The 20,336-nt window shown below is 43.2% G+C and overlaps 1 protein-coding gene across 1 annotated transcript; it reads left to right on the top strand.

The window, feature by feature from the left end:
- The first annotated feature begins 11,269 nt into the window (after positions 1-11,269).
- LOC128054517 (glutathione S-transferase omega-1-like) lies at positions 11,270-11,995 on the top strand. The gene has a single exon (XM_052647145.1). It carries the CDS (start codon positions 11,270-11,272, stop codon positions 11,993-11,995), a length of 726 nt encoding a protein of 241 aa, XP_052503105.1.
- The last annotated feature ends 8,341 nt before the right edge of the window (positions 11,996-20,336 follow it).

Here is a 20,336-nt window from a genome sequence, read left to right as displayed (position 1 = left end):
AACACATTTAGTTGTGTGTAGGAGCTGGCTGTTGTCATTAACTGTATTGATTTCTGTCTCCTTTGCTATTTTACTTGCTTTATTCAAGGGGTTAGTGAAGAAAAGCAAGAGGTAATGAACGCAGGGGATGTTTCAGTGGAATGCTATTAAAGATGAGGGGAAACATAAGAAACAAAGCTAGCAGAAACTCTTGAGTTCTCTGGAGCTGTGTGAGGGGATGGGAGGGACCGTGAAGGGGTCACAGCCTCTGCTAACTCAGCATTCCTCTCCTGGACAGGACTCCAAGAGTTATGCCCCAGATCCGCTCCCTCCTGCACAGATAGAGGAGGCTCCTAAAAGACATGAGTGATGAGAAAAGACTTCTGCGGCAGGCAGTTGCTCCCTCCCTCACTCAACGATTCATCCATTTACTGAACAGACACTCACTGAGCATTTCTCAGAGCCACTCCCGCCCCTTGCGAATCCCAAGAACCGATGAACAGAACAAGGAGTAGCTGGATCACTCCCAAGGGGAATCCTCCTTAACTCCCAGGTTGCCTCTCCCATTCATTCCCACTTCTTCTACACTGGCTTCAGTTCACTGCAGCAATGACAGTTTCAAATAGTGCGAAGTCCCTGAAGCCCCTGAGGGGAACTTTCTATTGGTGCTTCTCAATGTCTGTCTCCTTGAAATGGATGTCTGCTGGGCCCACATGGTCCTGTTGATTGGACAGAGTCCTTTTCTTCAATACCTGCTGATACTGGGTCTGCAACACCATAGATTTTATGTGGAAACAAGATCTGTTGGTGTTTTATTTGAGTCCTCCTTACCCCCATGTAATCAGAGCTAGGGTCAACTAATGAGACAGACACAATGCCATACCATGACAGGGAAAGTGCATCTAGGAACCTCAAATCTGAGTACCTTTGTACTAAAGTCTTGTAGGCTTCCCTTCACTACTGAATCAAATTAAAATACCCTGCCCCCATGGAGATGATATGCAATTTATCTTAAGTTTGTCTGGGAGGCAGAGAGCCCTAAAGTACAGTATATTGTGCTCTGGAGCAGCACAGATAAGATGTTAGAAGGAAGATAAGACATCTAGAATTATGAAAAAACACAAATAATTGGCTGAAAACATGTTAAATATTGCAATTCAAAGACCATCACCAGGTGATTGATTAACTCTGCTGCTGCTGCTGCTGCTGCTGAGTCGCTTCAGTCGTGTCTGACTCTGTGCGACCCCATAGATGGCAGCCCACCAGGCTCCCCCGTCTACCAAATGTTAAACTATGTTAAAACTATATCAACTTAAATGGTGTGGTGAAAGTGAAGTTGCTCAGTTGTATCTGACTCTTTGCGACTCTATGGACTATAGCCTACCAGACTCCTCTGTCCATGGAATTTTCCAGGCAAGAGTACTGGAATGGGTTACCATATCCTTTTCCAGGGGATCTTCCCGACCCAGGGATCGAACCAAGGTCTCCCGGATTGCGGGCAGATACTTTACCATCTGAGCCAGCAGGGAAGCCCTAAAAATGGTGTGGTATAAGCAGGTAAATGGTCAGACAAACCAACAGAACCAAATGGAAAGCCAAGAAACAGACCCCAATACGTATGGAAATATGATAAAACACCATTTCAAATCGGGGGTGGGGTGGGGCAGATGGAGTATTTAATAAAGTATAATACCTAGGTATACAGTTGGGAAAAAGTAATCTTGATTCTTATCTTATTCTTTACACAAAAATTCCAAATAGATCAAAGATATAAATGTGAAAAACAAAACCATTATAGAATTGAGAAAAACCACTGAACAAATTTTTAAATGATTTTAAAGTGATTAAAACTAAGATAGGAAATACATGCATTGCAGATAAGCATTTATTTAGCATATAAAAAACTCTTTAAAATCACTAAGAAACAAATAAAAACTCAATTAAAATAACAGTTTACAAAAAAATAAATACAAGTGGTTCTTTAACCTCACTCATAATAAGAGAAAGCAAATTAAAATTGCACTGGGAGCCACTTTTCACTTATCAGTTTGGGAAAGATCAAAAAGATTATAATATGATCCACTGGTTGAGAGTATGAATAAATAATGATGAAATACTACTGAGAGTTTATTGTTACAAAGAGAAGTGTAGAAACATCTAATTAATCAAAACTCTTACCTGTTGACCTAGACATCCCACGTTCTTGTTTTTGTAAGATTGTCATTGCGGCACTGTGTTTAATAGCAAAAGTTTGAAAACCCTTCTAAATGTCCAGCTGTAACAAAGAACAATTTTTTTAACATAGGGACATGAAACAATCTTTGAGAACATAGGGTAAAAAGTCAAGGAGCAGAAGAGTGTTTATAATATGCTACCATTTGTTTAAAAAAGAATATATGGACATATTTATCTGATATTCATAGACCATCTCAGAAAAGATAAGAAGTAGTTAACAATGGTTGCTTCTAAGAGGACAGGGGGCAGGAATAGGAGGCTTTTCACTGAATGTACCCTTTTTGCACCTTGTGAACTTATAAGCCATGGCTTATTAAAAACTAAAGTTTTGAGCAAAAAGACCCAGGTGACTTTGAAACAAATTGTTTATTTTTGTTAAAGTAACCATTGCAATATCACAAAACAAGGCTATTTCTCAAAACTGTATGGAGATATTCTTAAACATGTGTTTCTGTATATGCAAAAACATTTAAAATATTTTTTGTACTGGAGGATAATTGCTTTACAATATTGTGCTGGTTTCTGCCATACGTCAACATGAATCAGCCATAGGTATACACATGCCCTTTTCCTCTTGAACCTCCTTCCCATCTCCCATCCCATCCCACCCATCTAGGTTGTTACAGAGCACTGGATTGAGTTCCCTGTGTCACAACAGAAAACTCCCACCAGCTATCTATTTTACATATGGTAACAACCAGTCCATTCTGAAGGAGATCAGCCCTGGGATTTCTTTGGAAGGAATGATGCTAAACTGAAACTCCAGTACTTTGGCCACCTCCTGCGAAGAGTTGACTCATTGGAAAAGACTCTGATGCTGGGAGGGATTGGGAGCAGGAGGAGAAGGGGACGACAGAGGATGAGATGGCTGGATGGCATCACTGCCTTGATGAACGTGAATCTGAGTGAACTCCGGGAGTTGGTGATGGACAGGGAGGCCTGGCGTGCTGCAATTCATGGGGTCGCAAAGAGTCGACAAGACTGAGTGACTGCACTGAACTGAACATCTATATTTCCCAGCTACTCCTCCGGTTTGCCCCACTCTCTCCCTCCCTCCCGCAGTCTCTTCTCTATGTCTGCGTCTTCACTGCTGTCCTGCAAACAGATTCATCAGTACCATGTTTCTAGATCCATACACATGCATTAATATGCAATATTTGTTTTTCTCCTTCTGACTTCACTCTCCACAATAGGCTCTAGGTTCATCCACCTCATTAGGACTGACTCAAATGTGCTCTTTTTTTAAAGCTGAGGAATATTCCAGTGTGTCTATGTACCACAATTTCTGTATCCATTCATCTGTCGATGGACATCTATGTTGCTTCCATGTCCTAGCTATCATAGAAAGTGCTGCAACAAACACTGGGGTACATGCACCTCTTTCAGTTATGGTTTTCTCATGGTATTTGCCCAGTAGTGGGATTATTGGGTCACATGGTAGTTCCATTCCTAGTTTTTTAAGGAATCTCCCACTGTTCTCCACAGTGGTTGTAGCAATTTGCATTCCCTCCAGCAGTGGAAGAGGGTTTGCTTTTCTCCGCATCCTCTCCAGCATTTATAGTTTGCAGATTTTTTAACGATGGCCATTCTGACTGGTGTGAGATGATATCTCAGTGTAGTTTTGACTTGCGTTTCTCTAGTAATGAGTGATGTTGAGCACCTCTTCATGTGTTTGTTAGCCATCCATATGTCTTTTTAGGAGAAATGTCTGTTTAGGTCTTCTGCCCATTTTTTGGATTGGGTTGTTTGTTTTTCAGGTATTGAGCTACATGTGCTACTTCTGTATTTTGGAGTTAATCCTTTGTCTACTGTATCATTTGCAATTATTTTCTCCCACTCTGAGGGTTGTCTTTTAATCTTGTTGTCTTTTATTATTTCCTTTGCTGTGCAAAAGCTTTTAAGCTTAATTAAGTCCCATTTGTTTACTTTTGTTTTTATTTCCATTACCCTAGGAGGTGGGTCAAAGAGGATCTTGCTGTGATATATGTCAAAAAGTGTACTGCCTATATTTTCCCCTAAGAGTTTTATAGTTTCTGACCTTATATTTAAATCTTTAATCCATTTTTAGTTTATTTTTGTGTATGGTGTTAGAAAGTGTTTTGGTTTCATTCTTTTACACGTAGCCATCCAGTTTTCCCAGCACCACTTATTGAAGAGCCTGTCTTTTCTCCATTGTATATTCTTGCCTCCTTTGTAAAAAAAAAAAAAAAATAAAGTGCCCATAGGTGTATTGAAACCAACATCTTGACCTACTTCATCGTTGGAATCAACACCAAAATCTGACACTTGCTTTTTAAGGACTTTAATCTTAAATGTGATATAAAGAGATGAAAACATCAGGGGAACCAGTGCAGGAACACACCTAAAATTCAGCTATGAGGAAGCACTCATCATTTGTAACACCTCATCCTGACACCTGCTAAATCACAGATCAGAAGGTAACACCATCCTTGAAGAGTGTGCTATGGAGAGATCACATAATAGGAAGCTGGCAGGCTGCTTTATGATTTGACTTTTGGTCGCAATTCATATGAAGTCATATTGCACTGGGCACCTGGTTACCCCTGCTCTGGTTACTCTTGAAAGGGACTTCTTACAAATTAGAGCAGGAGGAAGAACTATAAACTTCTCCTTCTCGCTCTCTCTTCACCCAGACTTAAAAATCACAGATTCTGGAAGCTCAGCAGAGAAGTAGAATGTCTCAAATCCAAACTTTCTACCACAAACTGCCTCTACCCTCCAAAAGGGCTTATACAGCATGGCATAGATATTTCTATTTCTGTCATGAGGAACTTGCTGCCTCCTCTAATATCCCTATCCACAAACTACCAAAATGGTTAGTTTTATCCAATAATGATTGTTCCTTTTTTTCAGTTTTCTTTTTTTTACTGTGTGTGCTGACAAAGCAAGCACTGATTGTTCCTTTTTCTTGATTTTAAAAGATGAAAAACTTATTATCTTTCTTTAAAAAAAAAGTCTACTGCTAGTATGTAATACGTATTGATTTTTCCCATATGGGTTAGTCACCTACAGCAGGTACTACCAATTTTGGAGCCAAAAGATTCCTGTGAGGGATAGCCCTGTATTTTGGAGGAAGTACTTAGTACTTAGCAGCATCCCTGACCCCTATACATACAAGCCAGTAGCACTACTTGGCCCTGTGACAACCACAACATCTCCAGTCTTTGATATCTACTGAAGGGCAAAACTATCCCATTTGAGAGCCACTGTTCTCCAAGAGGTAGAGCCTTCAGGATAACAGAATGATACAACTTCAGTATGTGTGGTAATAAAAAGGATTAGAGCACAGTAACGTTTTGCTTTGTATCCTAGGCCTTTCACTCAGCTGGAGTTTAACCAAATTAACCTGTTTATCCATGGTCAGTTATTAGTACCTTTCCAGGAGCTAGAGGTGCTAGCTATCTCCTAACCCTTTCACCTTCTCCCAGCTGAATTCTGCAGGCATTCCAGTTGGTCCTAGTGATAAAGAATCTGCCTGACAGACAATGCAGGGGATGCAAGAGACTTGGGTTCCATCCCTGGATTGGGAAAATCCTCTGAAATAGGAAATGCCAACCCACTCCAATATTCTTGCCTGGAAAATCCCATGGATAGAAGAGCTTGGTGGGCTAGCATCCACAGTGTCACAAAGAGTGGTACACGACTGAGGATGCACATATTCTATTCTATTAAAGCTTAATTCTGAATATCTCTGATGACTCTGTTAGTCTACTAGGGCTGGGATCTGTGCATTCCTCATGAGGAAACTTTCCAGGGTGATGGGAATGTTCTATATCTTGAGAGGGTTTGGATTACATGGATCTATGCATTTGTTGAAACTCAGTGAATACACACTTAAGATTTGTGCATTTCACTATATGTAAATTTTGCATCAAAAGAAAAAACTGTAGACAAATATTAAGTTCTAGTTTATGACATACATCTGAATTTTTTTAATTTTACTTTTTTTTTTTTTTGGTGGCACTGGAGCTTTGTTGCTGCGTGCAGGTTTTCTCTAGTTGCAGCAACTGGGGGCTACTCTTCATTGCAGTGCACAGGCTTCCTACGGCGGTGGCTTCTCTTGTGGAGCATGGGCTCAAGAGCACATGGGCTCAGTAGTTGTGGGACACGGGCTTAATTGCTCCGTGGCATGTGGGGTCTTCCCAGATTAGGGATCGAACCCGTGTCCCCTGCATTGATTGGCAGGCAGATTCCCATCCACTGTACCACCAGGGAAATCCCCATCTGGAGTTTTTAAATGGGAAATATGTTTACGTCTGCAATTTACTTTGAAGTGCATTAGTATAATAAGATAGATGATGGATAGAAGGAAGACATTTTATTATTTATTATTATTTTATTGTTTTATTTTTGTGGAAAAGCAAGCATAATAAATTGTTAATGTACAATCTAGATGATGGACATGTGGATGTTCACTGTAAAATTCTTTAAGCTTTTATGAATGTTCATATTTGTTCACATTAAAATGTTGAAAACACACACACCTTTTGTCATGGAGACTCAACATGAAACATTTCAGAATAAAAAGTTGGAAAACATTGCTATATTTATGCTTTTTTTAAAAATTGAAGTATTAGTTGAACGATTTACAATGTTGTGTTATACTTTTTTCTTTTTTCATATCTTAAAAAAGATGATAATGGTACAATATTGAGAAGTATAGAACAAAATGCAATGAGAGGAAAACAACTGCTCTACTACTTAGTGATGGGAATTTTCTTCAGCTGAAGAAGTTTTACCATCTTTAAGGTTTAATTTAAATATCATCTCTTCCCTGAAGCATTCACCTTCCCTAATCATCATCTCCTTCTTTTGTTCCCATACGTAGGACATGGAACAGCAGACTGGTTCCAAATAGGAAAAGGAGTACATCAAGGCTGTATATTGTCACCCTGCTTATTTAACTTCTATGCAGAGTACATCATGAGAAACGCTGGACTGGAAGAAACACAAGCTGGAATCAAGATTGCCAGGAGAAATATCAGTAACCTCAGATATACAGATGACACCACCCTTATGGCAGAAAGTGAAGAGGAACTAAAAAGCCTCTTGATGAAAGGGAAAGAGGAGAGTGAAAAAGTTGGCTTAAAGCTCAACATTCAGAAAACGAAGATCATGGCATCTGGTCCCATCATTCCACAGGAAATAGATGGAGAAACAGTAGAAACAGTGTCAGACTTTATTTTTTGGGGCTCCAAAATCACTGCAGATGGTGATTGCAGCCATGAAATAAAAAGACGCTTACTCCTTGGAAGAAAAGTTATGACCAACCTAGATAGTATATTCAAAAGCAGAGACATTACTTTGCCGACTAAGGTCCATCTAATCAAGGCTATGGTTTTTCCTGCGGTCATGTATGGATGTGAGAGTTGGACTGTGAAGAAGGCTGAGTGACAAAGAATTGATGCTTTTGAACTGTGGTGTTGGAGAAGACTCTTGAGAGTCCCTTGGACTGCAAGGAGATCCAACCAGTCCATTCTGAAGGAGATCAACCCTGGGATTTCTTTGGAAGGAATGATACTAAAGCTGAAACTCCAGTACTTTGGCCACCTCATGTGAAGAGTTGACTCATTGGAAAAGATTCTGATGCTGGGAGGGATTGGGGGCAGGAGGAGAAGGGGACAACAGAGGATGAGATGGCTGGATGGCATCACTGACTCGATGGACGTGAGTCTGAGTGAACTCCGGGAGTTGGTGATGGACAGGGAGGCCTGGCGTGCTGCGATTCATGGGGTCGCAAAGAGTCGGACACGACTGAGTGACTGAACTGAACTGAACTAAAGGCTTCATCTGCCTGCAATGCATGAGACCCAGGTTCTATCCCTGGTTGGGAAGATCCCCTGGAGAAGGGAATGGTTACCCACTCCAGTATTCCTGGCTGGGAAATCCTGTGGACAGAAGAGCCTGGCAGGCTACAGTTCACGGCGTTGCAAAGAGTCAGACATGACTGAGGGATGAAAACACTTTGAAGGGAACCATAGGCTTGTAGCTTAGTTAGGCAAATTCTTGTCTCCACAACTCAAGGACAGAAACAGGGTCTTCCTTTTTCTTTTTTCCCAGCACCTAGAACCAAGATTTGCATGATGCAGACACCCAATCAGTAGTGGTAACTATGACTGAATTTATAGTAATCTCTTTCTAGTTATGAAATTCTAAAATATTCTAGATTAATTCTTTGCAGCTTTGTGAACATTGTGAAGATTTTGGTTCTAATAGAAGTGAACTGTGAGTCATCTCTATAGAGAACAATTAAAAAGGGAATGCACTGGGCACTAGAGACTGAAATGCGATGGGATGCAGAAAAGAAACTAAGAGGGTTTTGCAGTTAAGTCTTGGGTAAAATTTTAAATAAAAGAGGACCCCAAAGCCCAGGCCTTAGATCTGCACTGTGAGACCTCAAGGAGGAAGAGACTCAGCTGTCCAGACTCTCTGCCAACTTGAGTACCCACAGCCACCAGCAGAGTCACAGTCACCCAATACCAGGACAAGGAGAGATACAGAAAACAAATGCCTCCTAGACCAGAGGTCCCCAACCTTTTTGGCACCAGGGACTGGTATTGTGGAAGACAATTTTTCATGGACTGGGGTGTGTGAGGGCAGGATGGTTTTGGGATGGTTCAAACACATTACATTTATTGTGCACTTTATTTCTATTATTATTACATCAACTCCACCTCAGATAATCAGGAATTAGATCCTGGAGGTTGGAGATTCCTGACCTAGACTACTTAAAAATGCTTGACTATAATCTATTTGGGGTAAACCAAAACCTATAGCACAGAATATAAAGAATACTCACAGTTACTCTAGCTAACAAAATAAAACATCAGAAGTGGATGGCGACATTGGAGGGCTTGATGTCTACTCAATTTACGGGACTCTTTTAAAGAAAAAGAACATAGTAGTATGAGACCACAGTACCTGAAAGGTTCTTAGGAAGCTGAAGGGCCTGGAGGAGGTTGGAGGAAGCTGAAGGGTGTGGAGGCGGTTGGGGGACAAATGGCTGGAGCTGGACCAACCATGCTGCTAACAGAGGAGCTCAGTGCAGCGTGCTCCTCGAGGACCCCCCAGCTGTACATGCAAGGCAGCAGCTGGGGGTGACACTAAACAAGACTGGGCATCCGCATGACAGGTGGACAGACACTGGTCGGTTGCTTCCTCTGTGCTGACCCACCGCGATGGCAGTGTCATAATGGACTCCACGCAGGAAGCCCTCAAGCGATCAGATTCTTTCTCTGCCAGCAAACCCCATGTGCTAAGCCTGGCCAGGGTACCTGGACACCATATTGTTTCTACTGAGGTGCAAGGGAAAGCCTGGACCTCCCTAACTCTCAGCGTCATCATGCAAGCCTTTCGGACTTCATTAAACTTGTAACCAGAAAAAAATAGAATACAGTACTATGAGTAAATATTAAGGTCTTCCCTGGTGGCTCAGACGGTAAAGCATCTGCCTGCAGTACAGGAGACCCGGGTTCAATCCCTGGGTTGGGAAGATCCCCTGGAGAAGGCAGTGGCAACCCACTCCAGTACTCTTGCCTGGAAAATTCCATGGACTGAGGAGCCTGGTGGGCTACAGTCCACGGGATCGCAGAGTCAGACACGATTGAATAAATATTAGGTGCAAAAGTGAAAACAAGAAGTCAGTTACAAGAAAAGAATTCAATAACATATTACAAAATTTAATCATTTTTTTAGAGTTTTTAAAATTAATTAATTTTTGGTTGTGTTGCGTGCTTGTTGCTGTGGGTGGGTTTTTTTTTAGTTGCCACTAGCACGGGCTGTTCTTCCTTGCAACTACCCCTGGTTTCTCAATGCGGTGCCTTCTCTGGATGGGGAGGACTGGGCTCTAGGCGTGGGGGCTTCAGCAGCTGTGGGCCATGGGCTTAGTTGCCCTGCAGGATGTGGAATCTTCCCAGACCAGCGATCAAACCTGAGTCCCCTGCATTGGCAGGTGGATTCTTTGCCAGTGGACCATCAGGGTTGTCCTGGCCTCACACATATTTTGAATGATAAAAACTTCAGTAAATTTCACAGAAATACCAAAGAATAATTTCACTTATGAAATATTCGTCTAGATTCCTAGCAGGAACACAGTTTAAAGATGGCATACATTGTGGTTGCCAAGGGGGGAGGATAGGCAGGGGAGGATTGGACTGGGAGTTTGGGATTAGCAGATACAAATGTTTTTATAGGGAATAGATAAGCAACAAGGTTCTGTTGTATAGCACAGAGAACTATATTCAATATCCTGTAACAAGCCATAATGGAAAAGAAAAAAAATGAAATTGGCATCCATTCTTTCGGTCTCTTAACTATGGAGATGTAGGTCAATGTGCCCCTCCTCCCCTTGAATCTTGGTGGGCTCCACGTGACTGCTGTGTGACTTCTGTGACCAACAGACTACAGAGAAATGTGCCAGTTTCCAAGCCCAGATGAGAAGAGATTTTCCGTCTCTTCAATATCATTCCTCAAGTTCTGCAATTATGGAAGAAGTCAAACAAGGCCGCTGGAAAGACCATGGAGAGGCCCTGAGACTACGTGGAGAGGGAGAGTGGTACAGCTGAGTTCAGCCTCTTGTTATCCTTCCTGAGATTCAAGACGTGTGAGGAGAAGCCTTCTCGGACCCTCTAGATCAGCCCAGACATCATCTGATTTCCTCTTTGGGTAATCGCAGTCAGCTCCACATGGACAGGCAGAATCACGTAGCTGAACCCTGCCTGAATTTCTGACCCACAATTCGTGAACGTTATAGAATAAGTGCTATTTAATCTTTATGCGTGGGTGGACTGTTACACAACTCTAGGTAACTGAACTCTTGCAAGCCTATATTTGCAAATAATTTCCTTAAATAAGGAAGGAGGCCGAGGGTGGGGGATGTAGCAGTGTGCAGGGTAGGGCCGCCCCGGAGGGCTTCTGCGCGCGGGTGTGGTTTACGTCTGATGGGAAGGGAGGGAGGGAAAGAGGGAAGGCGGGGCGATCGACTTTTTAATTCGCCTGCAAACCCCGGCGCCAGCTTTATCCGTACGGCGGCGAGATGTCCGGAGGATCAGCTAGGAGCCTGGGCAAGGGAAGCGCGCCCCCCGGGCCCGTCCCTGAGGGCGTGATCCGTGTCTACAGCATGAGGTCCTGCCTGTATGCCCAGAGGACTCGCCTGGTCCTGACCGCCAAGGGTATCCGGCATGAAGTCATCAACATAAATCTGAAAAATAAGCCTGAGTGGTTCTTCAAGAAGAATCCCTCAGGCCTGGTGCCAGTTCTGGAAACCAGTCAGGGTCAATTGATCTGTGAATCTGCCATCACTTGTGAGTACCTGGATGAAGCATATCCAGAGAAGAAGCTGTTGCCAGGCAACCCTTATGCGAAAGCTTGCCAAAAGATGGTCTTTGAGTCCTTTTCTAAGGTACCACCTTTGATATCGAGGATTCTTAGAACACAAAATAAGGAAGACTGCTCTGGCCTAAAAGAAGAATTGCATAAAGAAATCACCAAGCTAGAGGAGGTTCTGACTGGTAAAAAGACAACCTTCTTTGGTGGCAATTCTCTTTCTACGATTGATTACCTCATCTGGCCCTGGTTTGAACGGCTGGAAGCTCTGGAGTTGAATGAGCGTGTAGACCACACTCCAGCTCTTAAGCTGTGGATGGCAGCCATGAAGAAGGATCCCACAGTATCATCTCTCCTCACTGACATGAAGACCTTTCAGGGTTTCTTCAAACTCTACTTGCAGAACAGCCCCGAGGCTTGTGACTATGGTCTCTGATGGGGACAAGAGTCAGCAATGAAGACATAGCTCATACTTTCCTTCACTAATATGAATAATACCATGGTTTTACTTAAAAAAAAAATAGAAAGGAGCAGATAGCCTTACTAATGAAATCTTACTATCTATGCATTTATCTTTTAAATAAAAGCTTAGAAGAGAAAAAGAAAACAATACGCCCTAGATCAGTTCTGGGCTTCCAAGGCGACACGAGTGGTAAAGAACCTGCCTGCCAGTGTAGGTGACCTAAGAGAAGTGGGTTCCATCCCTGGGTCAGGAAGATCCTCTGGAGGAGGAAATGGCAACCCACTCCAGTATTCTTGCCTGAGAAATCCCATGGACAGAGGAACCTGGCTGGCTATAGTCCATAGGGCTGCAAAGAGTCAGACACAACTGAAGCGACTTATCGTGCACACATAGATCAGTTCTACCCTTAACCCAGTTATGTCGACTTCAAACTCTGATCAAGCATGATAATAGAGCATATTAGTTAATATACATGTCTGTTAGGCACCTTCATTGCTAACCATTAATCTGTCCTGGCACCAGTCTACCCAGGAGCATGTTTTTCTCTAACAGCACCCATAAGGTTGGGTGTAGGCATAAAGAAGGGAGGTGTCATTCACTAGATTCAAGGCACATGGAGGAGAGGCCAAGACAGTCAAAGGGAGAGATCTGGCAGGTAGTTGGAAATATAGGTCTGGAGCTCAGAGAAGTCTGGGCAGGAGAAATTGTTTTATTGAGCATTACAGTTTGTTTGAAAGTAAAAGAGGAGCGTGAAAAAGTTGGCTTAAAGCTCAACATTCAGAAAACTAAGATCATGGCATCCGGTCCCATCGCTTCATGGCAAATAGATGGGGAAACAGTGGAAACAGTGGCTGACTTTATTTTGGGGGGTCTCCAAAATCACTGCAGATGGTGATTGCAGCCATGAAATTAAAAGATTCTTACTCTTTGGAAGGAAAGCTATGACCAACCTAGACAACATATTAAAAAGCAGAGACATTACTTTGTCAACAAACGTCCATCTAGTCAAGGCTATGGTTTTTCCAGTAGTCATGTATGGATGTGAGAGTTGGACTGTGAATAAGGCTGAGCGCCAAATAATTGATGCTTTTGAACTGTGGTATTGGAGAAGACTCTTGAGAGTCCCTTGGACTGCAAGGAGATCCAACCAGTCCATCCTAAAGGAGATCAGTCCTGGGTGTTCATTGGAAGGACTGATGTTGAAGCTGAAACTCCAATACTTTGGCCACCTGATGCGAAGAGCTGACTCATTGGAAAAGACCCTGATGCTGGGAGGGACTGAAGGCAGGAGGAGAAGGGGACGGCAGAGGATGAGATGGTTGCATGGCATCACTGACTCAATGGATGTGAGTTTGATTAAACTCCGGGAGTTGGTGATGGACAGGGAGGCCTGGCGTGCTGTGGTTCATAGGGTCTCAAAGAGTCAGACATGACTGAGCGACTGAACTGAACTGAATAGTTTGTTTGGGGGGACAGCAGCATAAATCCAATTGTCTCATTCCACTTGAAACCTTTCACTGGCTTGAGTTTAGGATGAAGTTGTAACTCTGGCTTGGCATACAAGTCCTTCATGATTTGACTGTTGCCTGTGTCTCTGACCTAATCTGCCATCCCTCACCCGTACCCTCCCCTTCTTTGATCTAGACTCCTTCATGCTCTTAGAATACTGTGCGCTCGGTCACCACGTGCCCTCAAACCCATGCCTGGTCCACCCCATCTACTGGCCAGCTTTGTCCAGCTGCCCCTCTTCCTGGCCTCTTGACTATGCCTTTCCTTCATCGGCTGGAGTTTGGTTTGCCTGCCCTAGGGGTGCTCCACTCCTGTGCCCTCAGATTCCCTGTGCTATTTGTACAACAGCCCTTTATCACGCTGCATCCTCACTGACATTTTTCTGGCTGTTGAAAGAACAAGCATACCACACGGCACACAGGGTTGCTGAGTGAACATTCTCAAACATAAACCCATTGGTCTTCTCCCTGAGCCAAGCCCACAACCCTCTCCCCTCCACAGTTCTCACTGGAATTCCCTTTTCATGAATAATAAACACCCTCACATCTTCAGCCTTTGTATCTCTGCTGTGCTTACTCGCTCAATTGTGTCTGACTCTTTGTGACCCCATGGACTGTAGTCTGCCAGGTTCCTCTGTCCATGGGGATTCTCCAGGCAAGAATACTGGAGTGGGTTGCCATGCCCTCCTCCAGGGGATCTTCACAACCCAGGGATTGAACCCAGGCTTCCCGCTTTGCAGGAGGATTCTTAACCAGCTCAGCCACCAGGGAAGCCTAAGAATACTGAAGTGGGTGACCTATCCCTTCTCCAGGGGAACTTCCCCACCCAGGAATCGAACCAGGGTCTCCTGCATTGCAGGCAGATTCTTTACCAACTGTGCTACCAGGGAAGCCTTTGTATCTCTGATGTACCCCCAATTCCAGGCCTCAATTGAAAACTGGCTTTGTCCTGTGAACACCTCTTTGCCTGCAGTTTCTGAAGTAGAGGCTGTTGCTCCTTCCACTCTCCACATGCCTCAGCTCCCCGGGGCCAGGGTATCACTGTCTTCTCCACACTCCACTCCCACTTTCAGACATTTCCTCCACCCTGACATGAAGCGCCTGCCCCTTTTTTGGCTCATGTGACTCCTCCTCTCTGACCCTGTCCTGGATTCACTTCCCTCCATGTCTCTTCTTTCACAGATGACTTTGGTGCCCAGTTCTCAGCCTTCTCATCCTAATACTACCATCATCCAGGTGACTTCATTATCTTCATAGATGAGCCAGCAACTCCCTGGACCCTCGGAGCCTTGACCTCCTCTTCACCAGAAACCCTCTCCTCTACCTCATTCCTGTCCCTCGGTCTGTCAGCACCTGGAACCATCCACCTCTGAAGTTCTACATTCAGGTTCCCCCTCTCAGCACCTCCTACTCATCTAGGTCTCGTGGCACGAATCTCAACAGTTATTTAACCCCAGGAAGACCTCCAGATCACTATAAACACCTGCTGTCATCACTTCCGTTCTTATCCAACTGAGATTTCATATCTACCACTTCAGTCATCCTCTTGCCAACATCCTCAGCCCCTGACAGTCTTTCTATGCTAAGAGCCTGAAAACCCCAACTCTGGATGAACCCATGCTTTGGTCCTCTTCGTGCAGCTGCTAGAGAAAAATCACATCACGTTGCATGATGATGCCATTATAAGTGCAGAGCCACCCATGTCACCCAAGGCTTCCAAAGAAACTGTCAGTCTTTTTTTTTATTTCCCTAACTTCCAACAACCTCATCTCCACAAAGATTGTTTCACACCTTTACTATCCCTCTTAACTTCTTGTCTCGATATCAGCGTGTATCCTGACCTCTTAACACACACACACACACACACACACACACACACACACACACACACACATACATAGGGACCATCAGAAGAAATAGTCTTCAATATTCTGCTACCAAGTCTAGAAGTCTATTTGAATTCACGCTCATTGTAGTTTCATTTCCTCCTAAAATGAATTTCTCCCTAGCCCACTGTCTCCTGCTTTCTCGGGGATCTTATTCTATCATTTATCTCCTATCTTCTCTTGCTCTTTTCTCTGTGCTCTTTAAAAATACTCCTACCAGGGAATTCCCTGGGGGCCCAGTGGTTAGGACCCTGTGTTCTCACTACTGAGGGCCCAGGTTTGATGGGGTAACTAATCTTACAAACCATGCAGCGTGGCCAAAAATAAACAAATAAATAAAAATGCTCCTACTATCCCACCTCCTCTTCCTTATACTAAATTCCTTCTCTTTCCCAGTTTGAAAAGTTGGCTATACTTTCTAACTTTCTGCTCACCCCACAGCCACCTCCAATCAGGCTCCCCCACCACCACTTTTCTGAAGCTGTTCTCCCCAAAGTCGCCAATGACTGACACAACCCTGAATCTAGTGGGCAAGTCTCAACTCTTATGCTGCCTGACTTCTCAGTAGTATAGCATACTTGATCACTACCTACTTCTATTGTTCACAGTTTTTTTGAGGTATAATTTATATGCACATGTTAAAAGTATATAGTTTGATGAGTTTTGGCATAAACATATGCTTATCACACAGTCTATCACCACCATCAAGACAATGAACACATCCATCACTTCCCAAAGTTTCCTTATTCCCCTTGGTAAAACCTTCCATCCCTCTTCTCTTCCTCCCCTCTGCCCCTTTTGCCAGGAAGCCACTGGTCTGCTTTCTGTCATCACAATCTATAATCTACAGTTTTGCTCTTTCTAGAATTTTATATAAATGGAATCATTTTGGTCTGGCTTCTTTTCCTCAACATAGTTACTTAGAGATTCATTCAGGCTGTTGAGTGCATTGAGAAATCTATTCTTTATTATTGTTGAGTAATATTCACTGTGTGGATATATTACAATGTTGATGGATATTTGGATTGTTCCCTATCTTTTTATTATAACACAGAAAGGTTCTGTGATCATTCACATGCAAGTCTTTGTAGGAATAAACTTCCATTTATCTTGGGAGACAACCTAAGAACCATATGATAGATGTAGGTTTAACTTCCATTTAACTTTCTGAGAAATTAAAAAACTGTTTTCCAAGTAGTCATACCATTTTGCATTTTCAAAAGATGTGTATGAGGGTTCTAGTTGCTCTACATTTTCATCAATACTTGACATGGTCAGTCTTTATTATTTTAGCCATTATTGTAAGTATATAGCAACTGAATTCATCATTCAGTTGCTCACAGCCTCCCCCAGCAACCTTCCTGTCAGGTGGTTTTGTAGCAGAGTGCCTCCAGTGAGACATCTCTCTGTGGGACAGCTTACCCCAGCACAGTGGATTTCCATCAAATTCCACTAATGCAGCAGAAAGTGACTTCTTTGCCATTCAGTGTGCTATACACTCTAACAAAGTCTGGGCTCTAGTCTGGAAGTGGAAGGGGTCTTTCCCTTGGGAGTTCTCTGCCCCAGGTAGAAGCCATTATATGTTGTATTGTGTTGTATTGTTTATATTATACCTGCTGTTAAAGCACAAGCCAGAATGAAGATTGCTGGGAGAAATATCAATAACCTCAGATATACAGATGACACCACCCTATGGGAGGAACTAAAGAGCTTTCTTGATGAAAGTGAAAGAGAGTGACAAAGCTAGCTTAAAACTCAACATTCAAAAAACAAAGAACATGGGATCAGGTCCCATCACTTCATGACAAATAGATGGGGGAAATAATGGAAACAGTGAGAGATTTTATTTTCTTGGGCTCCAAAATCTGCAGATGGTGACTGCAGCCATTAAATTAAAAGACGTTTGCTGCTTGGAAGAAAAGCTATGACAAACCTAGACAGCGTATTAAAAAGCAGAGATATTACTTGCTAACAAAGGTCCATCTAGCGAAAGCTATGGTTTTCCAATAGTCATGTGTGGATGTGAGAGTTGGACCACAAAGAAGGCTGAATGTCAAAGAATTGATGCTTCTGAGCTGTGGTGTTGGAGAAGACTCAAGAGGCCGTTCAACTGTAAGGAGATGAAATCAGTCAATCCTAAAGGAAATCAGTCCTGAATATTAACTGGAAGGACTGATGCTGAAGCTGAAGCTCCATTACTTTGGCCGCCTGAAGTGAAGAGCTGACTCACTGGAAAAGACCCTGATGCTGGGGAAGATTGAAGGCAAGAGGAGAAGGGGATGACAGAGGAAGAGATGGTTAGCTGGCATCATCAACTCAAGGGACATGAGTTTGTGCAAGCTCTGGGAGATGGTAAAGGACAGGGAAGCCTGGTGTGCTGCAGTCCATGGGGTCACAAAGAGTAAGAAACCTGACTGAGTGACTGAACAATGACAACCTGCTATTACAAGTTTAAATATTGGTCATATTTTTTAGCTGTTCTTTTCATCTTCTTTAGAGTTCTCTTTGCTCCTTACTAATCCATGGGTTGGCAAACTGTCCCACAGGCCAAATACAGCCCACTGCCTGTTTGCATAAATACAGTTTTATTGGAACACAGTCATGCCCATTCATTTACATATTGCCTACAACAGTTTTCATGCTACAGTAGCAGAGTTGAGTAGCTACAGAAGAGATGGCCCCCAAAGCTTAAAATATTTTTCTTTACAATAAAAGTTTAACCACCCCTGTACAAGTCAGTTCATTATTCCAGGCCCTCATTATGTTTAATAGTTCTTCATATTAAACGTTCCCTGTTCAGATTTACTGTGTGACTTTCCTAATCTGCTCAGACCCAATCTAACATTTCTCCAGCCTCTCTGTCCCCCTTTCACACACTTCCAGACTTAGCTGTCCTATAATGTGAGTGCTCCTCCTCTCCACTTTCTCTAACTTCCTTTCCAAATGACTTATCTGCTTGCCTATCTTCAGTCACCAGGTCTGTGGAATCAACTAAAGAAACCTTGGTTTTTAATCTAGGTTCTATGAATGAAACTGCATGTAAATTTTGTGTGGATGCACAAATGTGCATATGTATAAGTTCTCCAGCCTCATCTTTTGGCACAGCGGCTCAATAGTAAAGGGCACAGACCCTGGATACAACCTGCTAAAGTCTGAAGTCCAGCGCTGACGCTATGGCCTGGGCTAACATATTTAACCTTGCTGTTGTTTCAGTTTCCATGTCTATAAAAGAGGGAAAATCGTAGTATTAATACCTACCTCAGAGAGTTGTTATGAGAGGTAAAGTAGTTAATAGATATAGAGCTCTTCCCTGGTGGCTCAGACGGTAAAGAATCCACCTGCAATGCAAGAGATCCAGGTTGGATCCCTGGGTCGGGAAGATCCCCTGGAGAAGCCTGGATTTTTCCCTGGAGAATTCCATGGACAGAGAAGCCCAGCAGACTACAGTCCACGGGGTCGTAAAGAGTCGGACACCGCTGAAGCAACTTAGCACACATGGCACATAATAAGCACTGTATAAGCACTGGGTCTTATCGCCGTTTCTGGCACTGCTCCTAGCCTCTGTGGCCTAAATAGACCAATGTTTTCCTTCGTTCTAGTGGCCCATTTCAACTTTGTGTGCTCACTCAAGTCCTCTGCTTAGAGAATTCTTGCCTATAGGTTGCTTGCCCACTAACTTCTGACCTTCTTCAGGCTTCAACTCAAAGGAGTTAAGTTGTTTCCTCAAAGAAGTCTTCCTGATTTCCAGATCAGAAGTGGTTTCCTGCTATAATCTCCCAAAACTTTCTCTATTTCCCCTGGTAACCCTCACCACAATTTATTCATAGTAATCACTGGTTGCAGAGGTAATTTCTCCCTGGCTCCTTCCTGGACCTCAGCACAGTGCTTAATACATTGCAGGAATACCATAAAGTGAAAGTGTTAGTTGCTCAGCCATGTCCAACTCTTTGTGATGCCATGGACTGTAGCCTGCCATGCTCCTCTGTCCATGGAGTTCTCCAGGCAAGAATACTGGAGTTGGTTGCCATTTCATCTTCAAAAGGATCTTCCCAACTCAGGGATCGAACCAAGGTCTCTTGCATTGCAGGTGGATTCTTTTATTGTCTGAGCCACCAGGGAAGCCGAGGAATACCATAAACATTTGTCAAACAAATGGGTGAATGTATAAGGAACAAAACATGGGACAAATATTGTTTCTGTTGTTAGGTCTTTAGTGAGTGAGTGAAGTCGTTCAGTCGTGTCTGACTCTTTGTGACCCCCATGGACAGTAGCCAACCAGGCTCCCCCGTCCATGGGATTTTCCAGGCAAGAATACTGGAGTGGGTTGCCATTTCCTTCTCCAGGGGAACTTCCCGACCCAGGGATCAAACCCAGGTCTCCCGCACTGTAGGCAGATGCTTTACCGTCTGAGCCACCTGGAAAGTCTTTAAGTTGTGTCCAATTCTTTTGCAACCCCATGGACTGTAGCCCATCAGACTCCTCTGTCCATGGAATTCTTCAGGCAAGAATACTGGAGTGGGTTGCCATTTCCTTCTCCAGGGGTTCTTCCTGACCCAGGGATGGAACCTGCTTCTCCTGAATTGGCAGGAGGGTTCTTTACCATTGACTCACCAGGGAAGCTGATTCAAATATTAGATAACCCAATAATTAGCATGTGACAAAATATGATGACTATTAGATAATCAAATTTGTATTGTGTGAAGGAAATACTCTCTTTGCCAAGTGCTGTAAAATACACTGGCTTAAACTGAGCCTGGAACATGTGTCTTTCAATCAAATGGAAATGAATTGTCCAGAAGGACCAGAATACATTACTCAGTGCAGCCAGGAATCACAGACAGATGATGACTTAAAACATTTCCCATCTGAAAACATTCATTCTCTGGAAATAAGAAAGCCCTCAGATAGCAGAGCTAAAAG

Source organism: Budorcas taxicolor, chromosome 10, assembly GCF_023091745.1.
Source record: "Budorcas taxicolor isolate Tak-1 chromosome 10, Takin1.1, whole genome shotgun sequence".
Taxonomy (NCBI): domain Eukaryota; kingdom Metazoa; phylum Chordata; class Mammalia; order Artiodactyla; family Bovidae; genus Budorcas; species Budorcas taxicolor.
This window is presented reverse-complemented; position numbering and strand designations above follow the sequence as displayed.